Source organism: Diadema antillarum, unplaced genomic scaffold (genome assembly GCF_040938485.1).
Source record: "Diadema antillarum isolate AM-2024a unplaced genomic scaffold, OU_Dant_1.0 scf00000013, whole genome shotgun sequence".
NCBI lineage: Eukaryota > Metazoa > Echinodermata > Echinoidea > Diadematoida > Diadematidae > Diadema > Diadema antillarum.
This window is the reverse complement of record NW_027270902.1, coordinates 276,113-303,275: the sequence shown is the minus strand read 5'-3', so window position 1 is coordinate 303,275 and position 27,163 is coordinate 276,113. Positions and strand designations below refer to the sequence as shown.

Genomic DNA, 27,163 nt, shown 5'->3' with positions numbered 1-27,163 from the left:
GCCATCATATAAAGCAAACGGAATCGAAATCGGGTTAAAAATGGCGAAGGAGTAGCATTTCGTAGCAAAATGTACAATATAGGTCAAAAATCAAGGTCAAAGGTCAAAGAAGTCAAAGGTCAAAATTCTGTGTAGAAGTTTTGAAGCCCTCACCTAGTGCCATCACATAAAGCAAACGGAATCGAAATCGGGTTAGAAATGGCGAAGGAGTAGCATTTTGTAGCAAAATGTACAATATAGGTCAAAAAATCAAGGTCAAAGGTCAAAGAAGTCAAAGGTCAAAATTCTGTGTAGAAGTTTTGAAGCCCTCACCTAGTGCCATCACATAAAGCAAACGGAATCGAAATCGGGTTAGAAATGGCGAAGGAGTAGCATTTTGTAGCAAAATGTACAATATAGGTCAAAGGTCAAGGTCAAAGGTCACGACTGAAATTCTGTGTAGAAGTTTCAAAGCTCCCATGTAGTGCTATCATATAAAGCAAACAGAATCAAAATTGGCTCATAAATGACAGAGAAGTAGCAAATTGAAGATTTTGATCACACACGGACGCACACACGGACACACGGACACACGGACGGACAGACGGACGGACACACGGACACACACACGTACGGAGCCCGTTTCATAGTCCCCTGCTCGAACTCGTTCGGCGGGGACAATAAATGATTTTGTTCGTGGTTTCAACTTGTAAAGAGTTTGCCTCAATACAATTTTCACAGTAGCAAAAAATTGATGACAACAATAATTGCAATTTTGACCATCACAAAATCTTTTCCAATTTCAATCATGGCTTCACAGGGCATGAAGTTTTCTCAAATGAATGTTACAGTGGGCTGCCAACATTTACGTATCAAGAGCTGGCAGATTTTAAAGAGAAATGAGGGAGATGTGTGTGTGCGTGTTACTTGCATCTCAATAGACAATAGTGATTCGCAAATCTGGGAGGGTTTAAAGGGTACTCCAAAGACAAGGACTTTTCTTCTCTTTCTATACAACAGATACACCACTCATAAACATAACATCTAGTTTCATCTCACTCGATGCAATGGAGGTAACATAGAGTGATCTATCACAGGCCCTGGTGCATATACTGCGCATGCATGCCTGATGATGTAGCCTGTTTTTATACCCACTGCACATGCTTGCGTGCAACTGACGCTTCACTACTTCAATACAATGGACCTGACAATTTTAAATGCGATAGAAGTACTAAGTGATGAACAGACCTATATCATTAAAATGCACAGATGAAAGTCGTGCACAAATCTGTGTACTTGATCCGTTCCACAAACTGTAACGTCATTAATCATATTTCTATTTTTTCCCCATAGAAATTATACCCATGTTTTAATCATTCCACAGACATATGTGTTTTACTTAAAGCAAAATCGGGTAAACAAAATTCTTCCTGAGCTAGTTGTCCCCTTTAATCAGAATGAAGAAGAGATATCTACGGAGACTCCTTCAGACTCACAGAGATTTGGCAACTTTGTCTCCACGACAATGTATAAAATTCCAGACCTCACCTGTAACTTTCAAATTAACCACATTAGCCCCCCCCCCCCCAATAAAAAACAACAACAACAACAAACAAACAAACAAACAAACAAGAAAATGAAGACATGCCCTGCCTTGCTACGGTCTTTCATTGATTGCTTCCTGTTTGATTATGACTTTCAAAATGCATATCTTGAGTTAGGTGACGTTCCAAAAACATTTAAAATTTTCCAACTGACTTCCACCCTGTGACCTATGATATTACATCACATTACTGGATAAATGAGAAGTTTATCACACTTTTTTTTTTCTTCTTATCGCAGTGTTGTTTTATATTCAGCAGCACATAGCAGTAGCAAACTTGACGAGGCTATCCCGCACTCGAAAGTAATCTTCAGATATGAGAGGTTCACATGAAAAACAAACAAAAAAATATGCTCCTCAAAGCTTGTCTCCTTGAGATGAGGAAATAATTAGTTTGATGAAGAGTGTTGAGGCAGTAGGCACGGGAGGCCCATCTCGGGGGTAAAAATGGGGTGCTCCAGTACTATCTGATGACGTCAAAAAAGTTTCGGGGGGAAAGGAACAGCATCTGAACGTTTATCTGTTTCACTCGTAGGGAAGATCTGAATCAGCGGGAACGGGGCAGGGTCTTCTGTTGACATGATTAATGGGTTGCCATGGTAACAATCACGTGTAAACAGAGTGAGGCGGAGCTTGATCAGCAGGGGTTGAGACAGATGATTAGCGTGTCAGACAAATATAGAGACGCATTGCTCTTTCAAGATGTAGAGGTTATGACTTATGCCAACAGAGAACTCCATGGTTTTCTGCTAGGATGAGCCATCTTCTTCTTTTTCTCCTGTTTTTTTGTTTTGTTTTTTTTTACTTTCATTTAGTCAAGGGTATAAAACCACTGATGCTGTCCTTTTCATTTTAGCAACACTAGCTTTAACATTGAATTCTAACATATTGGCTTCAAAGCGTATCTCCTACTTTATTGTGGCTTGTTTGATGATTCTACAAAGAAAATATGAAGCAACATTTCATGTCACATAAAAAAATCCTCAACTGAAATTTTTAGCGCACTATATCTAAAGCTGTTTGTGAACATTTTATTAGTCTATGACTGTTACACTAAAAGCCTATTTCATATAAATGAATATTTCCTCAATAAAAGATAGTACTATAACAGGTTAAACTTGACAGAATTTTATCTCCTGAAAACCTTTTTTTCACAGACCTTTACTGGCCTGTGAAAGGAAGAAAAGTCCAACTTCAGAACGCTTGTAGATAAGTCATCATAACAGACATGTATGCTTTTTACCCTTTGTGCGTTTTTAGTGCAAATTGGTACAGAAAATCCCATAGCATTGTACACCCTGTCAAAAGTCCCAGGTACAGAAATAGTTCAAAGGTCCTGCCGGGCTAAGCGAGACTTTTGCTGAAATTATTCTTTGCTTTGAAAACACATGCCAATGTGAAACATCTTTAGCATGGCTATGATATCTGTGATAAGAAAACCAAGGATTTATTTAATGGTGCACTCAGAATTTAATCAAGTGTATAAATTCAGTGTACAGCTTTCGTCTGGTTTTGTGTGTTAATATGTCCAAGTGTTTTGCTTCTTAATCAAGTCCACTCTTTCATTAACAGTGAAGCACTGGCCACGCACATGCATTTACACGAGGTACATGTCTAGACTAGCTATATCATCATGCATGCATGTGCAGTGGTTGAAACCGGGTGCATGCAGGGATCAGCGATTTAATGCTTTCATCCATAGCTATGTGTGATGCATCAACCCAGTAGAGATCACACAAATGTTGTCCTTTTTGGGAGTAAGTAAGAATTTTTAGGATGAAAATATTTTTGATGTATCGCTTTTGGGGCGACAAAACCTTCTATCTCAAATGTGTCAAATGTTGAGGAGAGCGAAAAAACATGGCAGCCAAACAAATGGGACCATCTTTTTTTCTCATATGCAGTGGAGGCTTCATTTTAGGGTAAGAAGGTTAAGATTTGGATAGGACATCAATCAACTGATTATCTGATGATTGATACAAAAATGGGTTTTTCACAAATTTTTGAGATATACAAGCTTTTGACACCCCACTGACCATAAAATGAGTGGTGTATGCCCATACGGGCACATTGCCCTAATCCGTGTATTGGACTACGAGATGCTTATTGTAACTGTACCTGCGTCAGGGCGGAGCACTCAACATATTTTACGGCTCGCAGTTCCTTGGCCATTCTCTCGCCAGCCTCTATCGTCGTCGGCTTCTGCTTGTTCTTCATCAGCTTCTCGATGGTGGCCGGGTCGTCACGGAGATCTATCTGCGTGCCCACCAGCAGGAACGGCGTCTTCTGACAGTGATGGGTGATCTCTGGTACCCACTGGTGTTTCAAGGGGGTAGGGAGAGATGGAGAGTAGGGTTATTATGCAATCATCGAGTTCAGGGTAATTCCAACGTGCAAAGAGTTTCACCACAGAATGGTTAAGTGCCATTTTTAGATATTTTAATGTAAGTCCAATGTGGACATTGGACATCTTTCCAATGTGGTGTCAATTGTAACGTAACAAGGAATATTCTGGAAGTTATGATTAAATATATCCTGTGTTTTCTTACTACCTTCTCTGTGTTTTAGCACCTTTAATTGCATATATCTCAACTTCACAAAAATGGGATTAGCTCTTTTTGTGATTTTACTCTTTATATTTGAAGCTTGGGTATTACTGGCAGGCATGCTCTCCTGTTACGTATCTTTATGATGATAAATGTGAATGATACTTAATGTCATAAACACACAAAGGACAGACATATACGTACATAATAAATAAAGACCAAAAAACTAATATTTCAAATTTTTACCACTCCCTAGCTATTTTCTATTTCATTTCTTGCTTAAAAATACTGGCCATATTTGGCAATACACTTCTCTCACCTAGTCAACACAAATTCTTCCTTTCTTTCAGGGTTTGTTTTGGTTTTGCCAGCTTACAATCACTTTCAGCAAGTTTGACAAGTCGCCGGTTAATGGGGAAGGCACAAATTAGGCCACTTGATTTGTTTACTTCCGCCTATTTGCTGGAGACCAGTATTACTAATGACATTCAGTGCCACTACTAATAACGATCTTATGGGCATTCGCATGGTGCAACTATACACATACATACACATGTGGGCATATATAAGCAAACAGGATACAAGGCAGATGTAAATGAACACAGTTGACATGATAACAGAGATCAAAACTGACAGATGAGCTAATCTACAGCACATGGAAAGGAAATAGGGGGCATACCCACGGTGGCACTTAAAAAAACCCAAATACAATATATTTTCTGAGATATGACTTCAGCATATCATTAAAGGCATGTTTACCACATATTGCAGCTATCACATATGCATATCTGTAGATGCATGACCATGACAAATATTTCCGTATGTTATCCTTTTGTAATACCTAATGAGCAAACTGTAAGCTCATCCTCTCGTCATTCATGCAGCAAGCAAACAAACATGATATGATGTCATGGTGACAATACAGAATGTCTTCATGAATACTTTTGAAACTTGCATTATCCTTCTTCTCTTTTGTTCAAATGCAGTCTTCGAAAGTGAAATGAAACTGGCGTGATATGCAGTGTCAACTTGCCTTCATAGAGTGAAACAAATATTGACAAAAATAGAGCTTTTGACTGCATTTTGACCTTTCTTTTTCAATTACGAACTAGCCCAAGACCACTTGCATATATACAACATGCAAATGTGATCACTGGAAGGCGATTTTGCCAGTGGTTCAGTTTGCAAACAAGTACTGGGGTGATAGAATAATAAATAAATTATCCTTTTTTCAGGAGAAAGTGTAGTGATTTCTCACTCTGAAGAATGATATTCAACAGAGTTTTGTTACAGGGGGCAAAATTTTCATGAGTTATTCATTTTGTGACCTCACAATATTCTCATATATATAAAAACTCAGCAAAATATACCATGTGTAAAGTATTTTCAGTCAATCATGGTGGAAATGGATAATTACCTCTAGGGCCCCATTGCATTAAAGTATTAAATTTTACAATCAATGTTAACTCTGCAAAATCAGTGGTATCCATCAGTGATTTCTTGGCACTGATTGGCTATGGAACAGTGTTGTTATTAGTTTCTACTGATTAAAGAGTTAACATTGAATTGGAGTGTTATCATGTAGTTCTATGCTACAAGGTCCTACATTTGGCCTCTATCTGAAGGGGTGTACAAAATACATCTCTGAAAAGCACAGTCATTGCTATTAACCCGTTGAGGAGGGACTGATTTTGCTACAACACGCATCTCCTGTAGACACCTGCCAGAGTATTCATTGTACTCGGGACTCGTCCTCAACGGGTTAAGTGGTGGGACATTGTTCACTCTTCCAGCAAGAACAAAATCCTATCTTTGGGTGAACACTCATACCCTCCTTCTACCAAGCTCGTATCGTACCTTTTCTTTGACATTTTCAAATGACGAGGGCGCCACAACAGAGAAACAGACGAGGAAGACATCAGTCTGGGGGTAGCTGAGGGGCCTCAGTCTGTCGTAGTCTTCTTGACCTGAGATTAGGGGAAGAAACGGAGCAAAATTGACATCAAACTTGTCTCTGAGGGAACTATTATGGAGATGTGTCTTTGGGTCATGATACTGTCAAATTTTACACAGTAGCAATGTATGAGACTGTGTTCATTTTTGGAGACGACTTTAAAAGCTTATCGCCCAGTGAGTGTGGCAAATTACAGAGCAGCAGGGAACAATACGCATGGCCTGATTTGAAATCCCATGAAGCAGGAGCTTGGAAGTTGAAACAACTGGTATGAGATGAGTTTAGTAGATTGCAGACTAACATCCAAAATCAGTACATGGGACTGATACAGCAAGACAGCTGTCTAATGCTGTAGATACAGTATCATTTTCTTTTTCCACACAATGTATAATGCTTAAAACATAATCAAGCAGGAATGAAGTAGCAATTTTTAAATCCTTCTGCCACTGTCATCCCAACAGAATAAATTGACAGAATAATGAGCAAACAATGATGAAGCGACACTCTCTTAAACTATGTTCATTCATACTGATGAGCACACTTTTGTGGGGTTTTCTGGAGCATAGCTAAACACCTAGCGTAGATGGCAATTAATCATCACGTCCGCAAAAGGTCGCTATCTCCTCGCCAGTAGCGAGATGGGACAGACCACCATGTGATTAGCCTACAGACCCTAAAGGTTGCCTGCCAGTCATGATCACCATCAATGGCATCTTGAGAACCTCATGGAAATGAAAGAGGACTTCAGAGTAACATTATTGAGTGTTGTTTTTTTAGACACGTTTCCTAGGTAAATTTCCGTCCGAATGTGAACGTGAATCGTTTTTCTCCAAAATAAGTTCCTCCCACACATTTCCCGAAGCCATATTTGGCCAATCAAGGCCTGGGGGTGTGTTTTTTAAACCTCTTTGTTCTTTGAGTGCCGACTGCCACAGACAATCTACAGCACTGTATACGCGTTGCAAAGTCCCTGGCACAAAAAAAGGGGTTGTTGAAAGTAGAGTTTTGTTTGATTGTGGTTGCAAACTTCAATCTGAATTGTGGTTTGAAATCTAAACTACGACTGGAGAGATAGAGCCGAGTGAGGCATTGTATTCACTTCACCCATATCGGGTAGATAAATGCTCATAATGTATACATGTGTATATGAACTAAAACAAGAGCCGCATGTCATTTTGATAGCAGATTGTGGTGTCAGACAGGCGTATGTGACATCTTTGTATAAAAAGGTATTTGCAGTGGGCTGTCAGTGAAAAGACTAATTTCTGTTCTTAACGCTGCATAACTTCACTTGTTTATCAAAAGACCTGCATTTCAGAAAATGTGATGACAACCGAGTTCTGTAGCAAGTGTGAACACCCCCAGAGCTGCCAATATGTTATCTAGCCACTGGTTACTATCCCCGCCAGCAGATCTCTCTCATCATGATGCGATCTATATGACGGTAGGCGGGGTGCCAGCGTGCCATCTGGTATGAAAATCTTCCTTTTCCTTTAACTCATTAACTTCCAGAGTAATTTTGATGCAGAAATCATCATCTTGCACTCATTAAATTTGCAACCCTGAAATCTGACTGCATATATCCCATATTAGAGAGACATTAGATGAAACTGGTCATTCATTAAAGTGTGCACAGAAATCAGAAAGGTTTACAAAAATTCAAAGTCAGGTGATATGGTGGCTCGCTCTAAATCTATATTTGCCCATGAACACTGATTTCTTTAGAAACAAAGCACAATCTCACTTTGGGTTGGTTGAGTATGCATGTGCATACATGTGTACTCCAACAGCAAAACGCAGATATAACAACATACACAGACTCACAGTTGGACGAAGAAGTGATGTCTGCGTTTTGACGAATAGACACAGGAAAATTCATACTGTAGTTATGTGTCCAAGGGCTTGGTTTAGTTGATATAGATTATCAGGATTTTTCTTGTGTTTTTTCTGGTAGCCTGCCGGGGCCACTAATACATACAGTACAATTGTATCTCTAATGGTCCGAAACCAAAATACAGGAAACACAACAGTCCATCTTTTATTTCAGTTGTCCGATCGGACCACCAAAAGACAACCCATTTGAAAATTTGGTGGCCCTACATAGATTTTTATTGGCCCCGGGCCATCGCTAATCTCAAGCCCGGGATATCAAGTCAACAACAGCTTTGTATGTTTCTATGTGCCAAGGACATGAATTACTTACATGCACATTATACTAAATAGCAATGGGAATATAATACTTGGTGACAAAATCCTTTTATGTTTGTTACAAGAGTAGTGATCACATACCTGCTGTATCAAATAGACCCAGGGTGTATGGTTCACCACCGATCATTACAGTTACCGCATAGTTATCGAACACCTGTAGGAGATAAAACAGAAGATGAACACAACAAGATAAAGTCGTGAGGAAATCTAATTATGAAAATGTATGTCATAGGCGCTCTGAATTAAAGGGGAAAGTCTGCAGACGACTTTTAACTTAATTAAATTGTTATGTACCACTTCCTGATGATTTCAATTTCTAGACCGAAATACAGACATGTGCTTGTATGTGTGTGTGTGTGTGTGTGTGTGTGTGTGCCTGCACAATACATGTCTTTTCACCAGTATTATCAGAGAACATACTGTGCCATTATGCGGTTGGATGTTTCTAAAGAGCATATTGACAGCAATGTCACTTGTGGGTAGCAAATGGTACCATATTCAGGCTGTGAACAGGCAACGTTCTCACAGGAAGAAAAAAAAAAAAGGGGGGGGGGGAGAAATTCATACAGTGAGGAAACAATACATTGCGCCTCATAGTGGGTTGTATTCTAGTATACAATAATTCTATGACTGGTCACAGCTGAATGCAAGGGGCTACACGCTACACCTGTTCTGCTGTCGCACACTCTGATGAAAAGACATTGCAGAGACAGCGAGAACTCGGCTCTGCATACACAGTGATCTTTGTACAGAAATGGAGATACTTTCTTGGTGGACAGATTTAGACTAAAGGCATTTGATAGCACAATGACATCATGCACATTACTGCGTGTGAAAGGTAAAGACTATGTAAACTTGCTTCGCTGCTGGCAGGGAGCTGGCGATGTGCACCATATTGGAAGATATGTTTCTAACACTGATACGTGTAGCAAACGATAAGCTTTGCCATTTTAAAGAAAACCAAAACCCAAAGAGAAATGTGGATTGAGTGAAAGCAGCAACATTAGTAGAACACATCAGTTAAAGTTTGAGGAAAATCGGACAGTGGATGTAAAAGTTATGAATCTTTAAAGTTTTGGTGTTGGAACCGCTGGATGAGGAGACTACTGGAGGTTATGACGTCATGTGTGGACAACAATATATAGAAAGTATTAAGGGAATTCCACAAAAATTCATTTTTCATGAAAATTACACATTCTATCAACTTGATACTGACATACAGTGTCTGTTAAGGGTAGCAATTATTCTCCCTGCTTTCTGAAAGTGGTTAGTCAAGTGCTCTTTCATTATGCTAGAAAAGTGAATTTTTGTGAAATTCTCTTTATATTTTCTTTGTATTGTTGTCCACACATGACGTCATAAGCTCTAGTAGTCTCCTCATCCAGCGGTTCCAACACCAAAACTTTAAAAATTCATAACTTTTGCATCGATTGTCCGATTTTCCTCAAACTTTCACTGATGTGTTCTACTAATGTTGCTGCTTTCACTCAATCCACATTTCTCTTTCGGTTTTGGTTTCCTTTAAGCTATGGTACTAGACTGCTGCCTACGCAAGCTCGCTTTGTGGGAGCGCGCATGGCAGATTGTCGTTGAAGGGTGTGGGAGTGCGCATAGGGTTAACAACATTCTACCATGCACAGGGAAGTGTGCTATTTAAACAACATTCTGCCTGGCGCAGGGAAGCGCTGTAATGACAATCTGCCATGTGCATGACGATATTGTGCACGTAAATACACCTTTAAATATGGGCATCTCTGATACACAGTTTATCAGTTTGTTTTGTTTTGTAATAAGCATAAACATGGGATACATCATATCATGCCTACATTGTAGGTTTACTCAGAGAAGAAATTTAATGAACACGCCCTAAAAAAATGTATCAACATGGGTTAAAAAGTACAAAAATTAAACAAAAGCTTAGTCAGGGAAACTACATGCATGTAGCATGATATTCAACAGTTGCCGAAGATTTATTGTCCACCAACATAAATTTTGTACTGGTACATGTCATTACATCACCCTGAGCCCAGCCTTGCCCCAACATTGCCCCCCCCCCCCATTACCATGAAAATTGACATGAAAGCATTGAATGCGTAAAATCTACTAGGCCTACATCATGTGTACAAGGCCACAATCTGATGTGTACATTGTAGGCCCATGTATTGCAAATTGTGCAGTAAGAACTTAACATCTGACCTCGTTTACTTGGAACAGTTGTACATGTATTGTATACTCGGGGACAGTTGCTTCAAAAACAGGGCCCAAGATCTCATTCCCAAATCATAAATTCTGTCAAGGGCAATCTCAAAAGTGCATGGTACAATGTATGACTGTGGGGCACAAGTGTAGAGCTTGTATCACCTAGTAAAATGTTCAAAGTTCAACGCGGAAGTTGGTCAGTTTAATCGCCTGTCATTTTATGCCCTTGTTTGCTGTTCTACGTCCATAAAGATAACATAAGCTCTACATTGCTGAGGCAGGACAACCTCCCCAGCAAATCTAGGCTGTAAAATAAAATGCATTCCCTTCATGGCAAACGCATGATAAGTGTCCCACACTAGAGGCAGCGCTACTTCAATTATGAAACACGATACAGTCATCTAAATTCTTCCCACTTCCTTGTCCAGGCACACAACATTGAGGAACATAATATGCAGACATGGCATGCTGGAGCAATTTATTGTGTTATGATACAAAAGCTGTTCGTCTCATAATATGCTCCGAGAGTAGCAATTGACTCGGCTCAGCATAATCAGGGTAATGGGTCTATAATTGTTAAAGGTGAACATCCACAAAATGTGTAGTGTATGTATATCAATGATTTTAAATAATAGGCTAATATAATATATTTTAGCTGTAGCATGCGTTGTCAAACTGGATTGCCACAATTCATGGAAACATTCTCGCAGCAAGCTTACAATGTATGTACTGTACACATGTATGTATTTTGCATTAACCCATACAACACTCTTTACAATGTGTACGGCATACAAGTACAGCGTACATATGTACAACTTCTTTCCCACCAAAGAGTCAATATGATGGATCATTACAAGGAAAAATTAATTTGATTTCATTTTAAAGGACATGATTCATTCTAACTGATTTTATGCCAAAAAGGGAAATTCACTGAAGATTTAATAAGTACACGTCTCTGTGGAAATCTTGCATAGTAATGACATCATTCACTCAATGTTACACGTGACGTTGCAACTAATATTAATGTTTTGTGAAAACATTTGGGTTTTAGAATACCATAACTTTCTTATTCTACACATGTAGACGAGTACACCTGAGTTTGGTGACAAGTCTACCATTTTGTTGGTCTAATTTGTTTGTTTGTTTGTTTGTTTTTTGTTTGTTTTGAAAACATTTATTAAAGCTGACATGAATGTGGTATGGAAATGCACTTACAGTACTTCAGAACTCAGGTGGCTTATGAAACATCCTGTTTGGCACTGCACTACACAGGAAATGTTTCACAATAGGCCTACACACATCACCTGGAATTTCACTGAACCACAATACCACCTTCAGAAATAATTTCAGGATGGTATTGACAAACAGATAAATCCAAGCGTTATTCTTCTTTCCTTTTTTTAAAAAAAGAAGAATGAATGAAGATGTCACATTAATTTAATAAAACAAGAAAAATGAAAATGACGATTTGGCATTGAATGTGTGCAACAGTAGTGATGTACAGGCATTAAATCTTGTGTTAAAGGACAAGTTCACCTTCATAAACATAAGGATTGAGAGAATGTAGCAATATTAGTAGAACACATCATTGAAAGTTTGAGGAAAATCAGACAATCCGTTCAAAAGTTATGAATTTTTGAAGTTTTTGTGCAGTAACCGCTGGATGAGAAGACTACTGCAGTGTATGAATAACTTAGATGTCACATGCGTACAACAATATAAGGAAAATATAAAGAGAATTTCACAAAATGCCATCTTTTGAAAAAAGTACACATTCCCCTGACTCGTTACCGACAAATGTTATGGGTAATATTATTCCCCCTGCCTTTAGAAAGAGGCAAGTCGAGAGCTCTTTTATGATGCGAAAAAAGTGAAAATATGTTGAATTTTCTTTTACCTTTTCTTTATACTGTTGTACGCATATGACTCACAAGCTGTAGTAGTCTCCTCATCCAGCGGTTCCAACACAAAAGTTTTAAAAATTCATAACTTTTGCATCGATTGTCCAATTTTCCTCAAACTTTCACTGATGTGTTCTACTAATATTGTTGCATTCTCTCAATCCTTATGTTTATGAAGGTGAACTTGTCCTTTAATGTTGAATAAAGACACAAAACTGTGTTGGACGCATCGTCCCCAAAATGGCTCTACCACCTGCATGTATAACATGCATACTGTACATGTGCATATATGTACACTGAACTTGCACAACGTCTCATATCCTCTTCACTTCTTACTACGTTGTATCCTCCGCTTTTACAGGAAAGTTACAATTCCTCTCCAGGCATACCATTGTGATTTGTCACGACATCCTGGCTTGTAACCCACAATCTCTTTCCCCTCTTAACACTGCGCCCTGCAATGCCACCTTTGCTTTAAAGTTATAGGGCATTCACAAAGATTCAGTCTTTCATGCATAGAAACAATAAATACTTGAATACAGAGCCATGGAAGGGACACAAGGATTTATGGTCTAAACTCCTGGAGTGTGAGCCTAGAGTTTTCATCTAACCCCGATATGATGGGTCACAAAACAATGGCACCTTTGTTAATCAGGAAGAGGAAAGAGTGTAGAGGTGACTCCAGCTGTTTCTGAGGGTAGCGAGGAAGGATACAGGTGGGGGTGGGGTGGGATGGGATGGGGGGGGGGGGGGATTGGGTGACAGGCTTTGGGAATGAGGCCGGATATCCTTAGTGAATGTTAATGCATTGACCAAAATGGCCTAATTGATGTGTTTGACAGTGAGAGACCTCATCACTAATCTTTTTTTTTTTTTTTTTTTTTTTTGATGGAGTACATCATACATTTTAAAATCAACATTCAAACTTGGTAGATTTTAAAACAAAGCTTCGCAACCCGCACCATCATATCAACCTTTTCCCCCGCTTTATTAAAAGAAATTGATTGTTGTTTTTTTTTTCCATCAATTTTTGTTTTTTTTTTACATCAATTTTTGCAACATGATGTCAAAAACATTCATTAAATGTGTGTGGACACACACAAAAAATGTCTACACACAAAAAAAAAATTATTAATTCTCACAAAACCTATTGCAATACACAAGTCATCCTTTTTTTTCCTTCTATTTCTAACTCCTGTGATAATTTGCCCTGCATAGAATGTGCAAAGAAATTATTATTATCATTATCATTTTTTATCCCATAATGTAACTCTGCATCATAGGTTCAGATACACAGGTACAGGGAGTCATGTTCCAGTCTTTTTTTCTTTTTCTTTTTTCAGGCATAGAGGCAGCATGGAGGTGTTCTGGATGGGTCTAAAGGCAATTACCCCCTGGACAATTACCCCAGACCCTTCCCCTATTACAAAACCCTCACCCTAATAGTGAACCTAATCCTAACCCTAACCCTAACTGTACCCCTAAACCCAACCCTAACCATAATCTTTACTCTAACCGTATCACTAACCAGTATTTAGCCAAGGAGGGGGGGGGGGGTAATTGCCCTGATACAGTTCTCAATATCAAACATATTTCATTTGTGGCAAAGTGTTTTATCTAATAATCAATTAATATTTTTTGTTGCTGAGTGTGAACGGTGACAAATAGAATTGATTTTCACTTCATGATGCAAAAACAGATAACTCCTGTGTGTGAATGTGGCTAGAGTAACCTTCTTACATCCTTTACAATTCATGATGAGATGTTATCTGTAACAGCATAACAACAACAAAAACAAAACTGAGAAAGGCTAGTCTGTTTTGGAAAGGGAAAACAAAAGAGGTACATAAAGTGTTTAATACTCATTTGTTTGTTTGTTTTTGTTTTTTCCTGTTACGCTCTTTTCAGTCTCGCCAGCATGCCATCCTGTTTTCTGAGAAAATTTACTGCATCTCTACGGTATGTGCTCATAACTTTCTTGTATTTCATTTCTTTTCCTGTCGCAGACTGCCATAATTCCTCTCCCGAGAGATGACTGAAACTTTCCGGTACTTAAAAAAACGTCACGTCCTGCACAGGATTTCATTTCTGCAATCTGACATATACAGCTTGTACCGGTTGGTTAACGTCTACTGTTCTATAAAAATTACAATTTGTACTACACGCAGTCCAGTTTAATATTCTTTAATATTGAAAATTGAAAATAGAATGCTATTACAAACAAGCAATTACTTTAAAATTTGGAGTAAAGCTAATGATTTTTCCAACAGCTGTGCAGGCGATACTTACCAATGCGATTATACCTATGGAATATCTTATCACATATTTCTCATACAGCAAATTTTGTCTGGATACTCTAGATATTAAAAAAAAAACCCAGAAATCTTTTTAATCTCAGAATATCTGAAATGTTTTATAAAATGTTTTTCAAGAATCTCTTCAAGATTTGAATTTACAAGATGCAGTACTTGTTGCCATTTCTCTGGCCACAAAAACTCACCGTTGGTACATATTCTGAAGGGAACTTATTCGTTGTGTATGATATGAGTAGGCAAGTTTTACCCACGGCTCCATCTCCTACTACAACACACTTTATCGTCTGCATGATGAAGATTTGTCGATAGGTTCACAGCGCTGAAGAACGACTTCAGGGGTTGTCTATGTGTCTGCAAAAATAAAAAGGTTGAGAACAGATGGAACGAATTAGAACGCTTCAGTGTATGGATGTCATCTGGACTATCAGTATGGTGCACGGAAGTACAACATCCTGCAGATAAAGAATAATCCAGTTCCTATGTCGTACAATAATACAGTATGGCTTGTACTGTACATGAATTCTGTATTCTGGGCACAAGACATGTGTACACTGTATACTGTATACGCTATATATTTTGCGGGGGTTTTATTTTCGCGAATTTCGCGAGTCGGGAGCTATTCGCGAAATTAACAACACGCGAAAATATTACCTTCCAAAATGAATCCCTTGCCTTGATGATACGAACATTTCAGTACTAGTATACTATGTCACGGCTTACCGAACAGACCATACTGGCTAAGCTTGTTTACGCACGTCCACGTCTACTTACGAATACTGTAGAGAGCCAATCCATTATCGCAAGGGGACCACTCGTCAGAAATCTAGCGCGATGGACTTAACCACTTCAAAAATGTTGAATTCTAACTTACTAGTTCGCAGAGTTTGGCAAGTCTTTTTCATGCAGTGTATAACTAGTATCATTCTTATTTGCTAGTAAGTTGAAAATTCACACTTTCTTTGCCACTTCATATTTTCTCTGGTCCCCCAATCGCGAATTTAACCACTCGCGAAAATGTGTGACAGCGGCAATTCGCGAAAATTTATGTACGCGAAAATTATAGCGTATACAGTACCTGACACATTGACTAGATTATGATGATTGCATATAATACATTTAGAACGTGCATACAATTCAAAACCAATCAATCACGCCAACCACTTCCCAGAACCACTTCCTTTCCCAAGTCATGTGAATACAGTGTCGTTGAGTACGCTTCTCAGTGTGTCATTCATAATAGGGGTACACATAAATGCAGCAATTCCTGCATTCAGGATGGGATGTACACACCATACATTTACAATGTAGGCCTAATCATTGTGCTACAATGTACTGTAGGCCTACAGTGTACATGTAGGCACTTGCCAACAAACCAAGGACAAGCGCAAACAATGCATATTCTGGTTGGGCAAGGAATCTGTGAAAGATGTCATATGCTGTTGCCCTCCCCCCCCCCCCCCCAAAAAAAAAAAGAAAAAAAAAAGAAAAAAGAAAAAAGAAAAAATATATATAGTACATACCAGGTACACTATAAAAAACAAACAAACAAACAAACAAACAAACAAACAAACAACTAGAAACATAGCAATAATAAACACAATTTACCAAAAATAAAAAGAAAATTCTAGCAGCGTATACAGCATGTTACAAAATTCTTTGCACCTAATCACTTGATATGACACACGACTACTCCCAGAAAAATAAAGTGCACTATAAACTCTCTGCCAGGTTTGACATGTAGGGCTCCTACATGTTCATAGACTGTACTTCATGAAAAAAAAAAAAAATAATAATGGGTGGTTTGCTCCTTACTGGCAGAAAAAAAGAGGCTCCTGACTCTGTTGATATCTTCTTCCCCCCCCCCATTTTTTTTTTTTAAATGGGGGGGGGGGGGGGGAATTCTGGGTTGGGGATGGAGCTGTGTATGGTGTGTATACTGTATTAAAGCAAGATATTTTTGCAGCATGAAATTTTTGCAAATTGGAGCCAACCGTCATTTTCGCGACATGGTATTTTTGTGAACTGCCACTGGCATTCAATGCATGGTGTACCAAAGAATTTTCATGAACATTTTAATCACGCAAATCTTAGCTCTCACGAAATTCGCGAAATTAAATGCATGCGAACATTTCTGGATTTGCAGTAACCTTTTCCTAGTGGCACTGTATGCTGAATGCCCGAGTATGTGGGGACATGTACACTACGTACAGGATGCACAAAAGTGTGGTTGCAGTACATGCAGTTGCCTAGCAAATTTCCACTGAAAGTGTGACATGTGAGGTGAAGAAAGATGGGTTTTTCTCTCTGTTTTGAGAAATTAAATTTGCATCAAAGAATTCTTAAGAATTAATTGATATCAACTGAAATGGATGTGAAGAGAAATGCAATATACAACTTGTACACTGTAAAACGAGGAATGTTCGCATGCATTTTAATTTTGCGAATTGCAAGAATTTCGCGAGCACCAAGATTCGCGAAATTAAAATGCATGCGAAAGTTCTTGTCTACACTATATGCATTGAATGCCAGTGGCAGTTCACGAAAATTTCATGCCGCAAAAAAGGCTGTCAGCTCCAATGCGCTAAAAATTCATGCCATGAATATATCATGTTTTACAGTACATTCACAAGTTGTTGCCCTCATTCATTTTATCAAAGACATCAGGAAACAATAAATCCCTCTGTCAAGGGGCATGAAGGGGGGGGGGGGTGGTAGTGGGAGGGAAGGGCATAGATGTTAAAAATTTTGACCTTTCTCAACTTGTTACGACCAAAAAAAAAAACCCAACCTCATACCAAGTTTTTTTCACTGAAATCTCAGGACAGGAAGTGTGCTCTCATCATACCTCTCCAGTCGAAGTGCATGTTTACAATCTTAGCGAAACCATCGCCTACATCGTACCACACAGACTGTCAGTCAGCAGGACCAGGAAGTCTTTCACATAAGCAATAAGAAGGTCACTCGTCATTTAAATGGACTGTACAGTACTGGTTGAGGTGAGGATTCAGGTTTATAACATTTTTTTGTGAGATAATGAGAAACCTCTTATGAAATATAAAAGAGCATGTAATTTCAAGAAGGACTCAATGTTTATTTGATGAAAATTGGTTTTCAAATGGCTGAGACATCCAAAAAAGCGATAATAATAAAATGATAATAAAATGCGATCTCTTTGTTTCACCTTGTTTTTGGATATCTCAGTCATTTCAAAACCAATTTTCATCAAACAAACTTTCAATTTCCCTTAGAATTGTATGCTCTTAGACATCTCATAGAGTGGTTTCTCAATATCTCGCAAAATGTTAAAAGCTAAATCCTCACTGTACAGTCCCTCTAAAGGGTCATGGCACAGCATCGTCTGTCACATACACAGGCATAGCAGCTGTTTTCACAAGGACTTCACTGTCATGATATGGCATATGTACCATACAATTTGTACCAATATTTAGACACACACACACACACACAAACACAAAAATAATGATTATCATCTCAAAAGACAGTAGCTACATATTGTACAATACTGCTTTTGAACTGACAAATTCATTGGTCTACTGACAAGAATTTTCAACTTTTAAAATGTTATCCATCATGGATTAATTTCATGAATGCATTAAAAAAAAGAGCTATCTTTATTGTGCTGTCTATCACTTAATAGCCCATATCACAAACACCCATTTCTTCAGCTTCAAAGACAAGACCTTTCATAGGGGACAGAAATATACTTTCTCTGCCTACAAGATATGTGTGAAGACATTACATCCTAAACCACACAATACAGCACTCATGGGTAGCATTGCAAGTTTGTTTGTTTGTTTCATTTTCAATCTAAGAAGATGGCTGAAGTGTCCTTAATCTGTTCTTCTGCATGCTTCTAAGAAACATACATGTACTGCACTGTTCATATAAACATTCTGCATAACATCGCTGGTACCAAGATCTCCCTGTAATATGTTGTTCATGTATAGGGCCTACATGTACATGCAATTCATTATGCCCTTCTTTCAGTTAATGAAAGAGAACTGAAATTTGCAGAGCATTATGTTTACTATAAACCCTCTCTACTCCCATGGTTGTGTTCAAGGATACCCCCATCACAGTATCACTTACTTACTGTTCATGCTCTAGTAATGAGAGATGCATGGAATCATCGCTGTATAAGCCTACCCCTCATATTAGAGTATGTACATGTAGCATTTAATGATTTTAAATAATAGAATAAAGCATGCTTGCACACTGACAGAATTGTGTTATAATAATATGAACCATACCTGGTATCTGTGGATGCATTTAATATAGCTCAGAGATTACTTACTCACAAACTAGCTCCTGGAGAAGTGTGACGAGCCTGTTTTATGTGAAGAACGCAAAGTCCTCAGCTCCTACATCATACAGATAATGCTGACTGCTAGGCAAAACACAGTGTACTATGCATAGGCCTACACACTTTATTGTGACAGATACTGCACCACCATGTTCAAACAAAATCCAGGAAAGTTTGATTAAAGTTAACACTTCTTGAAGTTTCTTTGGTATAAAATGCTTTGATTTGTGTTTCATCTTTATACCTTTTCCCTTTAGGCTTCTGCAGCAGAGGCCAGAACAGTCAATTTAGCACCACTATGTCATATGCTATATTTAGCACCATTCCGCTTGCAGTCAAAACCCAACTATAGAGGGCTATATAAATGACTCGCTCAGTCTCACAGACACACTTCTTGCACAGGTGATTCTAGGCAGCACAAGCATGCAGCGCACGCACACACAGACACACACAGGATGAAGACCGTTTTCTGCAGAAGGCTACACACCTTCTGCATTGTACACAATGTATGTACACGCATTACTGACCAGCCGCTTGCTCTGTGCAGATCATTACTACACTGCAAGCTCAGAAGGGTCTTCATACTGCTGCGCTGCGTACCGGTACATTGTACAGTACATTTGTATGCAGCTTTGCAGGCATGCACACACGTGAGTGTGTGTGTGTGAGTACAGTGTATCTGCAAGATACTAGTGTATAATGATAGTTGTCTGTGCGTGAATAGATGATCTCTTTCAGACTCCGCCCATCTGAGTCACAAACAATAGCCACAGTGTGACCTCAAATATGTTGGGGGTGTGGTAGCTGTCTACAGCTTTTACCCCAGCCCATAGTATTTCACCACTACACAATTGTGATTGCATAACTGACACTAGCATTTTACTGCATGTTGCAACTGCACACGAAACACTATATATGTACACACACCCTATGACACACAAAACAGGTACTGGGTACAATATCAAAATATTTGTATAAAAGGATACACACAGTTGATTGATGCACCATCACACCAGAATAGTATGCAGTACAAGTACATATCATCGCTGGGGCGACAAGACCTCGTATCTGAAATTTTGGTGAAAATCACTTTTTTGGATTTATGGTCAGATAATCAGTTCAGTGATGTAGTGTCTAAGTCCTAGCTGTCTTACCCCAAAAATGAAGCCACCATGGCATGTCAAAGGAAAGGCTATCCCATTTGATGCAGTGCTTTGGCTGCCATGTTTTTTGTCCTCCTGAACATTTGACATTTTGTAGATATGAGGTCTTGTCACCCCAGTGACGATATAAATTTGCAAACAAAGACCTCTGGGATAAATGTAGTGATCAAAACACACACACACACACACACACACACACAAAGTATCGCCTGAACAGCAGATACATGTATGCATTTGGCCTATTTTTATTCCAACAAAATTTTGTAAACTGGGAAAACAGTGAAGTCCTGGCTACTTGAAACAGTAGCTTTAAAATAGCAACATCAATGTAATCAAATTCTCCACACGGAAATTGTGTACCTGCAGAGCTTTAGAGACTCAATACATTGTATGAGAGCAGATGGACATGACAAACTCGGTTTATTTTTTATAGCAAAACACCCATTGATCATTCTGCATTCACAGATCTACATGTGTTCACCATTTTCATACCGTGTACTTCACTTGATTTGTACATTGTACATACAGGACCTACAATACTGTACTCTGTAGTACATGTAACCACAAGTGGTATACCACTTTTGTACAGGAACACATATGCCAACACAACTACTGTTCACCATTTTCATACCGTGTACTTTACTTGATGATACATACAGGACCTACAATACTGTACTCTGTAGTACATGTAACCACAAGTGGTATACCACTTTAGTACAGGAACACACATACAATATATACATGCCAACACAACTACTGCATACATGTGCCCAATATGAAAATGTGATTTGTGTACTGCTGTATGCGCCATATACGTTTTGCAAAGGTTTTTATTTTTGCGAATTTCACGAGTCTGGTGCTATCGGTGGATTTAAAATCAAGCAAAACTATGAACTCTGATCCCGACAAGAATGTGACGTGCACGTATACAATGTACAACATTTCTCCATTTAGTATTGTACTCCACTATTGCGAATTCAACCACTCACAAAAATATCGGAAAGTCTCAATCCGCAAAAAAAAACATACACTCCCTATATACATGGTGATAAAGTATGGCATTAACATGTATGTAAGACACACAACATTTCTTAAATTTTGCATGACCTTCCTATTTTTTTCTAGTGTGTACAGGAATTATAGTAACATAATACCACTAAAATCAGTAGGGTCGTCGGTGGAGGAAATACATGGTACACATGTAGGTCCTACAACTTCTGAGAAATCAGAAAACGTTCTGACATTTCACAATTATCAGGAAATGACAGTGCAATGAGAGCGATGTCACAATCAGTGACCTCTAGACAACACGTTCTTTCAAAGCATTTGTGGTATGTCTCGATTCTTCCGTTTCAATTTCTAAAATCACAATCAGCTGTGACAGTTTCTAGGATAATGGAGAAATCACTTCACGAAGCTTGTTTTCATTGGAAGAGAATGAGTGTTCTTGCCGAGAAAATTTTCTGGACTGCACAAACATAAACAGCTTGTGAAAGCTACTACAGGATGGCGATCAGTGTGGAGTCACAACAGTTCGCAATCCAGGATATGTTTAATCAGTCTCAAACTCCTACACCCAATTCCTTCAGCGAGAACACAGCAAAAGTGAGCAACAGATAGAGCCTACTGCATGCATACACACTTTACATATCATCAGCTGACAACGAGGGCGCTTTTGCATTCTAAGATTTGAGCGTGGTAAAAAAGTGCCCTCATGGTTTTGATTTTTAACATTTTGCTGAAAAATTTGAAATTGACACTACACTGTAGTGGAGATTGAGCTTTACAACATGACATCAATAACTCAATATCTCCCAAAAACTGCAATGAAGCCCTTCTGTTTCTCAGCTGACGGATATGCACGCGTACAATTTGTACATGTATTGTAAAGACATTTACACTGCTCGCCTAGTACCTCCTTGGTACAACCAAGGAGGTACCAAGGAGGTACTAGGCGAGCCTAGTGTCTCCTTGGTACAACTACCTGTATACATGTACATTGAACTTTCATCCATCATCAAAGACAACTTATCAGCTACTGCACACAACTGTATATTATCTTTTCTTGCCAAGTCCAGAGTTCACAAGAAGTATCTAATTCTAAAACAAAACGCAGTTATTGGGAGTACTGTACATTATTTGATCTGTGTTTGAGTTGGATACCTGTGTCTTCTGATCCTACATGTATTCCAATCATAAAATGTCAAAAAGACAATGTCAAACTCTGTCTCAGTTGTGAATTTTAATAGCCTTGTTTTCACTGTGAAATATTTGTCACCTTCAAGCATTGATTAATCAATGTGCATAATGAATATCAATTTGTGTCTTTGATATATCTGACACATTCCTGGTTAATCATTGATTTCTATAAACGTGAGTTCATAATGTTTATCCCTTTGAATACTCTTCCCCCTCATTTTCCATCAAATGTAATGTCAAGCTATGATATGTATCAAATGAAAAACTTAATGGTACAACTGTACGTAGAAAACCCTGACAGTGAGACATAAAGTTCTACAGTAATATTACAATATGTACATAACATTTCTTTAGAGATAATATAAAGTTTTGGTACCTCAAAAGTTTCCCTGAGCTTCCTTGTCTTTGAATAGTTTGTGTTTCAGGTTAAAGTACCTTTCATATACAGTAACTAACACTGTGAGACTTACTCGCCCCAAAGTGCTCTCATGTCTTAGTAATCATGCAATAATGGTTTCGTACCAGAGTAGAGCGGGCTCTGAAAAATGCGAACGAGCCGTTAGTTTGACTCGACGCGGTACCGTGACAATCAATATTCACGTATTGTACGAAACCATTATTGCATGATTACTAAGACATGAGAGCACTTTGGGGCGAGTAAGTCTCACAGTGTTAGTTATATGAAAGGTACTTTAACCTGAAACACAAACTAAGACAAGGAAACTCAGGGAAACTTTTGAGGTACCAAAACTGTATATTATCTTTAACGCTTTAGGATAGCAGCTCTACAAAAAATGTGAACTTGAATAACGATATTGGATATCATATACTGTAAAAAAAAAGAAACAAAGCAAAAGAAGCACACTGAAATAAGAACTCATATCTTGCATGGTTATGATACCACAGTAGAAGGAAGTGTAATGGTGACTATAACTTTGCACAGGAAATTAGGCACTCTGAGAAAGCTTTTGGATTCAGACTAATCATGGAGAAACTGACTTCCTACTGTTTACTTCTGGTTTACATCATAACTATCCAAATCATCATTTTAAAAATAAATACCTTTTAGCGTAGGGAGACCATGCAATTCGAAAAATGGCCCCACTACTGTAAAGCAAGAATATTAATAGTACTGGCATGAAATTTTAGCGAATTGGAGCTACACTAGTAATGCGAATTGCCACTGGCATCTAATGCTTTGTAGCCAAGAACTTTTGCATGCATTTTGAATCTTTGCAGATCTTGGCTCTCACAAAATTAAAATGCAAGCGAAAATTTCTGGTTTTACAATACTGTAAAAGTGGAAATTTTCTCAGTGTTGAAATTTTCGCGCATTTCGCGCAACCCGAAACTAGCGCGAAAATACATGTAAGAGCATGTAAATATTTTTGCTTGCCATATGTTCCAGTAGTTGATGTCTTGATTCTGCGGAATTAAAAACACGCAAAACTCTTCTCACCCCGCCGATCGCGAAAAATTAGTCGCGTGAAAATATCCACTTTTACAGTAACTACACTGTACAGAATACTCTATATTTCGGAATCCCTGTAAGACATGGTGCACAGCTCTACATGCGGCACACATGTAACTAAAGAATGTCAACCGGCAAACATACAAACATGGTATAAATGCAATGTACACTTTTTAGGAGGAAGTGAAGGAGAGTGTAGACAGTACAGCAAGTGGAATTTGAAATCAACAGCTGCATTATCTGACACTCCTGAATTAATGTCCTGTAAAGTGGATACACATTCACTATCCCACCCATTCAAGTGTAATTGCATATGGTGGGACAAAAACCCTTTCTATGGCAAGGGATTAAAACTTGAATTTATTTAGTATGTGTTTTCTTTTTTCCTTCAAAGTTGTAACCAAGTCTTAATTAGAAAAAAAAAAATTATGAGTTACGTTTTTTTTTTGTAAGTCTTTCGCGATATAAACTGGTTACTGGTGCATATATAAAGCATAGCAGGTTATTGCAGTATTTTAGGCACGTTAATTTCCTGAATCAGACATTGGCACTCTATGCAGGATGTGTTGCACCTCTAGCCTGTTGCAACAGGCTACCGTGGTAGTCAAAACACAAACACTGGCAACTGGGCAAGATTTGAAAAGGGAAACTATAAAAAGGTTCTCAATTTGAATTAACTGAAGTGATAAGCAATCTTTTGCTATACCCATACAATAATGTGCACTTTATACTGTTTTCATGCCCATTGAGGCAACCTTGGTTAAAATTTCATGGCAACAATCTGGGGTTATCCACCTTGGAGTTCAAATATAAAATCCCACAAAATATGAGACAACCAGTTACCTGGATTCTGCTTCATGTGCATTTATACACCATGAATTACTCCTAGTAATATCAAAACATTTGACAGTTAAAATTGTGTACAACAAGCCTACAATTGTATTTCTGCTTGAGAACCTATCCTGTGTGGCAAATGGGGGCTCATACATTGTACTGCACTGCAACTAGGTTGTATGTACTATAAACATGCTGTACCCACTATCAGTACAGAGTAAGAACCCTTGGTACACAAACAGGTATTGATGCTGTACTTTGCCCCTTGGGTCAAACTGTCCCTCTCCTTATACGATATCCCACTACACACTTGGGTGTACAGTGTGTGCTGTAGTAAAGCACGGCTACCACACAGATTGGGTACTATGTTGGCGCGATAATATTAAAATACACACAATCCTCCAGAAGATAAAGGTGAAATTGTATATCATGTGAGCTAAAATTTTTGTGCATACCATTAGATATTTTCGCGAACTACATTGTACTAAAGTACTTGTCGGGTATTTTTCTGTGTTGCTATAAACAAGGAGCTTCAAACACAATCAGCTCCTTGCTATAAACCTCCCACTTGGGAAGGTTTAGTGCGTATGTGTAATCATTATTTCACATTTCTCGAAATGAACGAGAATAGTAGGGTAATAGTCACAATGTGGCATACAATGTACGTAATTCTGAATGTGTGTATGGGTGTGTGTGTGTGTGTGTGTGTGTGGGAGGGGGTATGTGTTGTACATGTGAATGGTATGTAGATTGTACAATTGTACATGAGTTCCCACAATTAATTCTTTTGAGACTTGTAAGGTTATTGTACAATGTACATACATGTATGTGGGCAGCATACTGTACACATAAAGGGCCTACATGCATATTTCCTGAAGAAAAAAAAAGAAGAGATAATGCAAGTCTACATGTAGCTTGATATCATTGCACAAAAGGTAACCATGACACAAAGGCAGAAAAGCCCTGTATACAAAAGTAAAGTTGACTCCCGGTTCAGTGCTCCTTTCATTTCAGTCATACAACGTGTACACTGTACATTGTACATGCTGAGGTCAGTGTGAGGACACCTCATGCACTTTAGCAGAGAGGTCAAACTGCCAATATCTCCTAAATCTTCTAGGCCATCCTGTTTATGCAGACTACAATACAGCACACAGGTCTCTTCTCTCTCTCTCTCTCTCTTTAAAAAAATAATAAATAAATAAATCTACAGAAATATCCCTCACTTGCAAAGTCAGGTGACAATGAGTTCAAGCACAATCACATTTTACTTGCTTGTGGTTCCAGCAAGAAAGTGAGCATGTGGGTTCACAGTATATTTTAAACTTCATAAAAATATAATTCAGCAAATGCAGAAGGGTTGGCGAAACATTATGTGAAAGTTTGAGGAATGCCAGACAGTCTGTTCAGAAGTTATGAATCTTTTATTGGTTTGGTTAATTCCATGTGCTGCCCTCTATAGATGGGAATTCAACAGCAATTAAAATGTACAATAGTATTAAAACCGATACACAGTTGTACATGTTCAAAGAAAACAAGAAGTTTCACTAATCTTCATTTTCAGTGAACTTTTCAGAAATTCCCTTCATATTTTTGTTTTGTCCTAAAAAGAATTTGAAACATGTCTTAAAGTGTGTGTACAGTTCTGGTTGAGGTGAAGATTTAGCTTTGAACGTTTTGCGAGATATTTAGAAACTACTCTATGAGATGTCAAAGAGCATGCAATTCTAAGGGGTATCAAAACTTTATTCGATGAAAATCGGTTTTGAAATGGCTGAGATATCCAAAAACAAGGTGAAACAAAGATATCCTAATAAAGTTGTGGCATGTCGCCTTTTATTATTAGCATTTTTTTGGATATCTCAGCCATTTGAAAACCAATTTTCATCAAATAAACGTTGAATCCTTCTTAAAAATTACATGCTCTTTCATATTTCATAAGAGGCTTTTCATTATCTCACTGACGAATGTTCAAAACATGAATCCCTACCTCAACCAGTACTGTACAGTCCCTTTAAAAATATGTCATATTATGCTTGTGAACACGGAAAAGTACCGATACCGAGTACCTACAATGTACATGTACCTTGCAAATTTTTTTTCGGAGCCATTCACAAATTACAGAATACATTGTACAATGTACATTACAGAAGAGGAGGTCTTTTATTGTAAGTTTGTAAAAAATTCTAAAAAGTGTGCAAACAACATGCTCATTAAAATATCAGGAAAACAACATCTGTCTTCAAATGCATCTTCAATACCTTGTACTCAACACCCTGTATTTGCTGAACACAGGCAATGTGCAAGACATAAAGTGGTGTTTTAACTTTCATGAATTTTGTGAGTCAACTTATATTCACAAATTTAACAACTCATGGAAATATTGCCTCAAATAACACAAATGCATCGTCCATGAATATTTTGTCCAAGGTCGATAGTCACTTTAAGTTTCTCCTGAAAATACATC

The 27,163-nt window shown here is 38.2% G+C and overlaps 1 protein-coding gene across 1 annotated transcript in view; it reads right to left on the bottom strand.

Annotated features, from left to right (window-relative positions):
- LOC139721499 (cdc42 homolog) overlaps nucleotides 1-27,163 on the bottom strand; it is a 33,893-nt gene that overhangs the window by 3,037 nt on the left and 3,693 nt on the right. The window contains exons 2-5 of the mRNA XM_071632817.1: nucleotides 14,891-15,056; nucleotides 8,372-8,444; nucleotides 5,986-6,095; nucleotides 3,701-3,898 (exon numbers count right to left, since the gene is read on the bottom strand). Coding sequence (XP_071488918.1) covers nucleotides 3,701-3,898; nucleotides 5,986-6,095; nucleotides 8,372-8,444; nucleotides 14,891-14,995 — 486 coding nt within the window. The 5' untranslated portion in view covers nucleotides 14,996-15,056. The remainder of the gene's footprint in view (nucleotides 1-3,700; nucleotides 3,899-5,985; nucleotides 6,096-8,371; nucleotides 8,445-14,890; nucleotides 15,057-27,163) is intronic.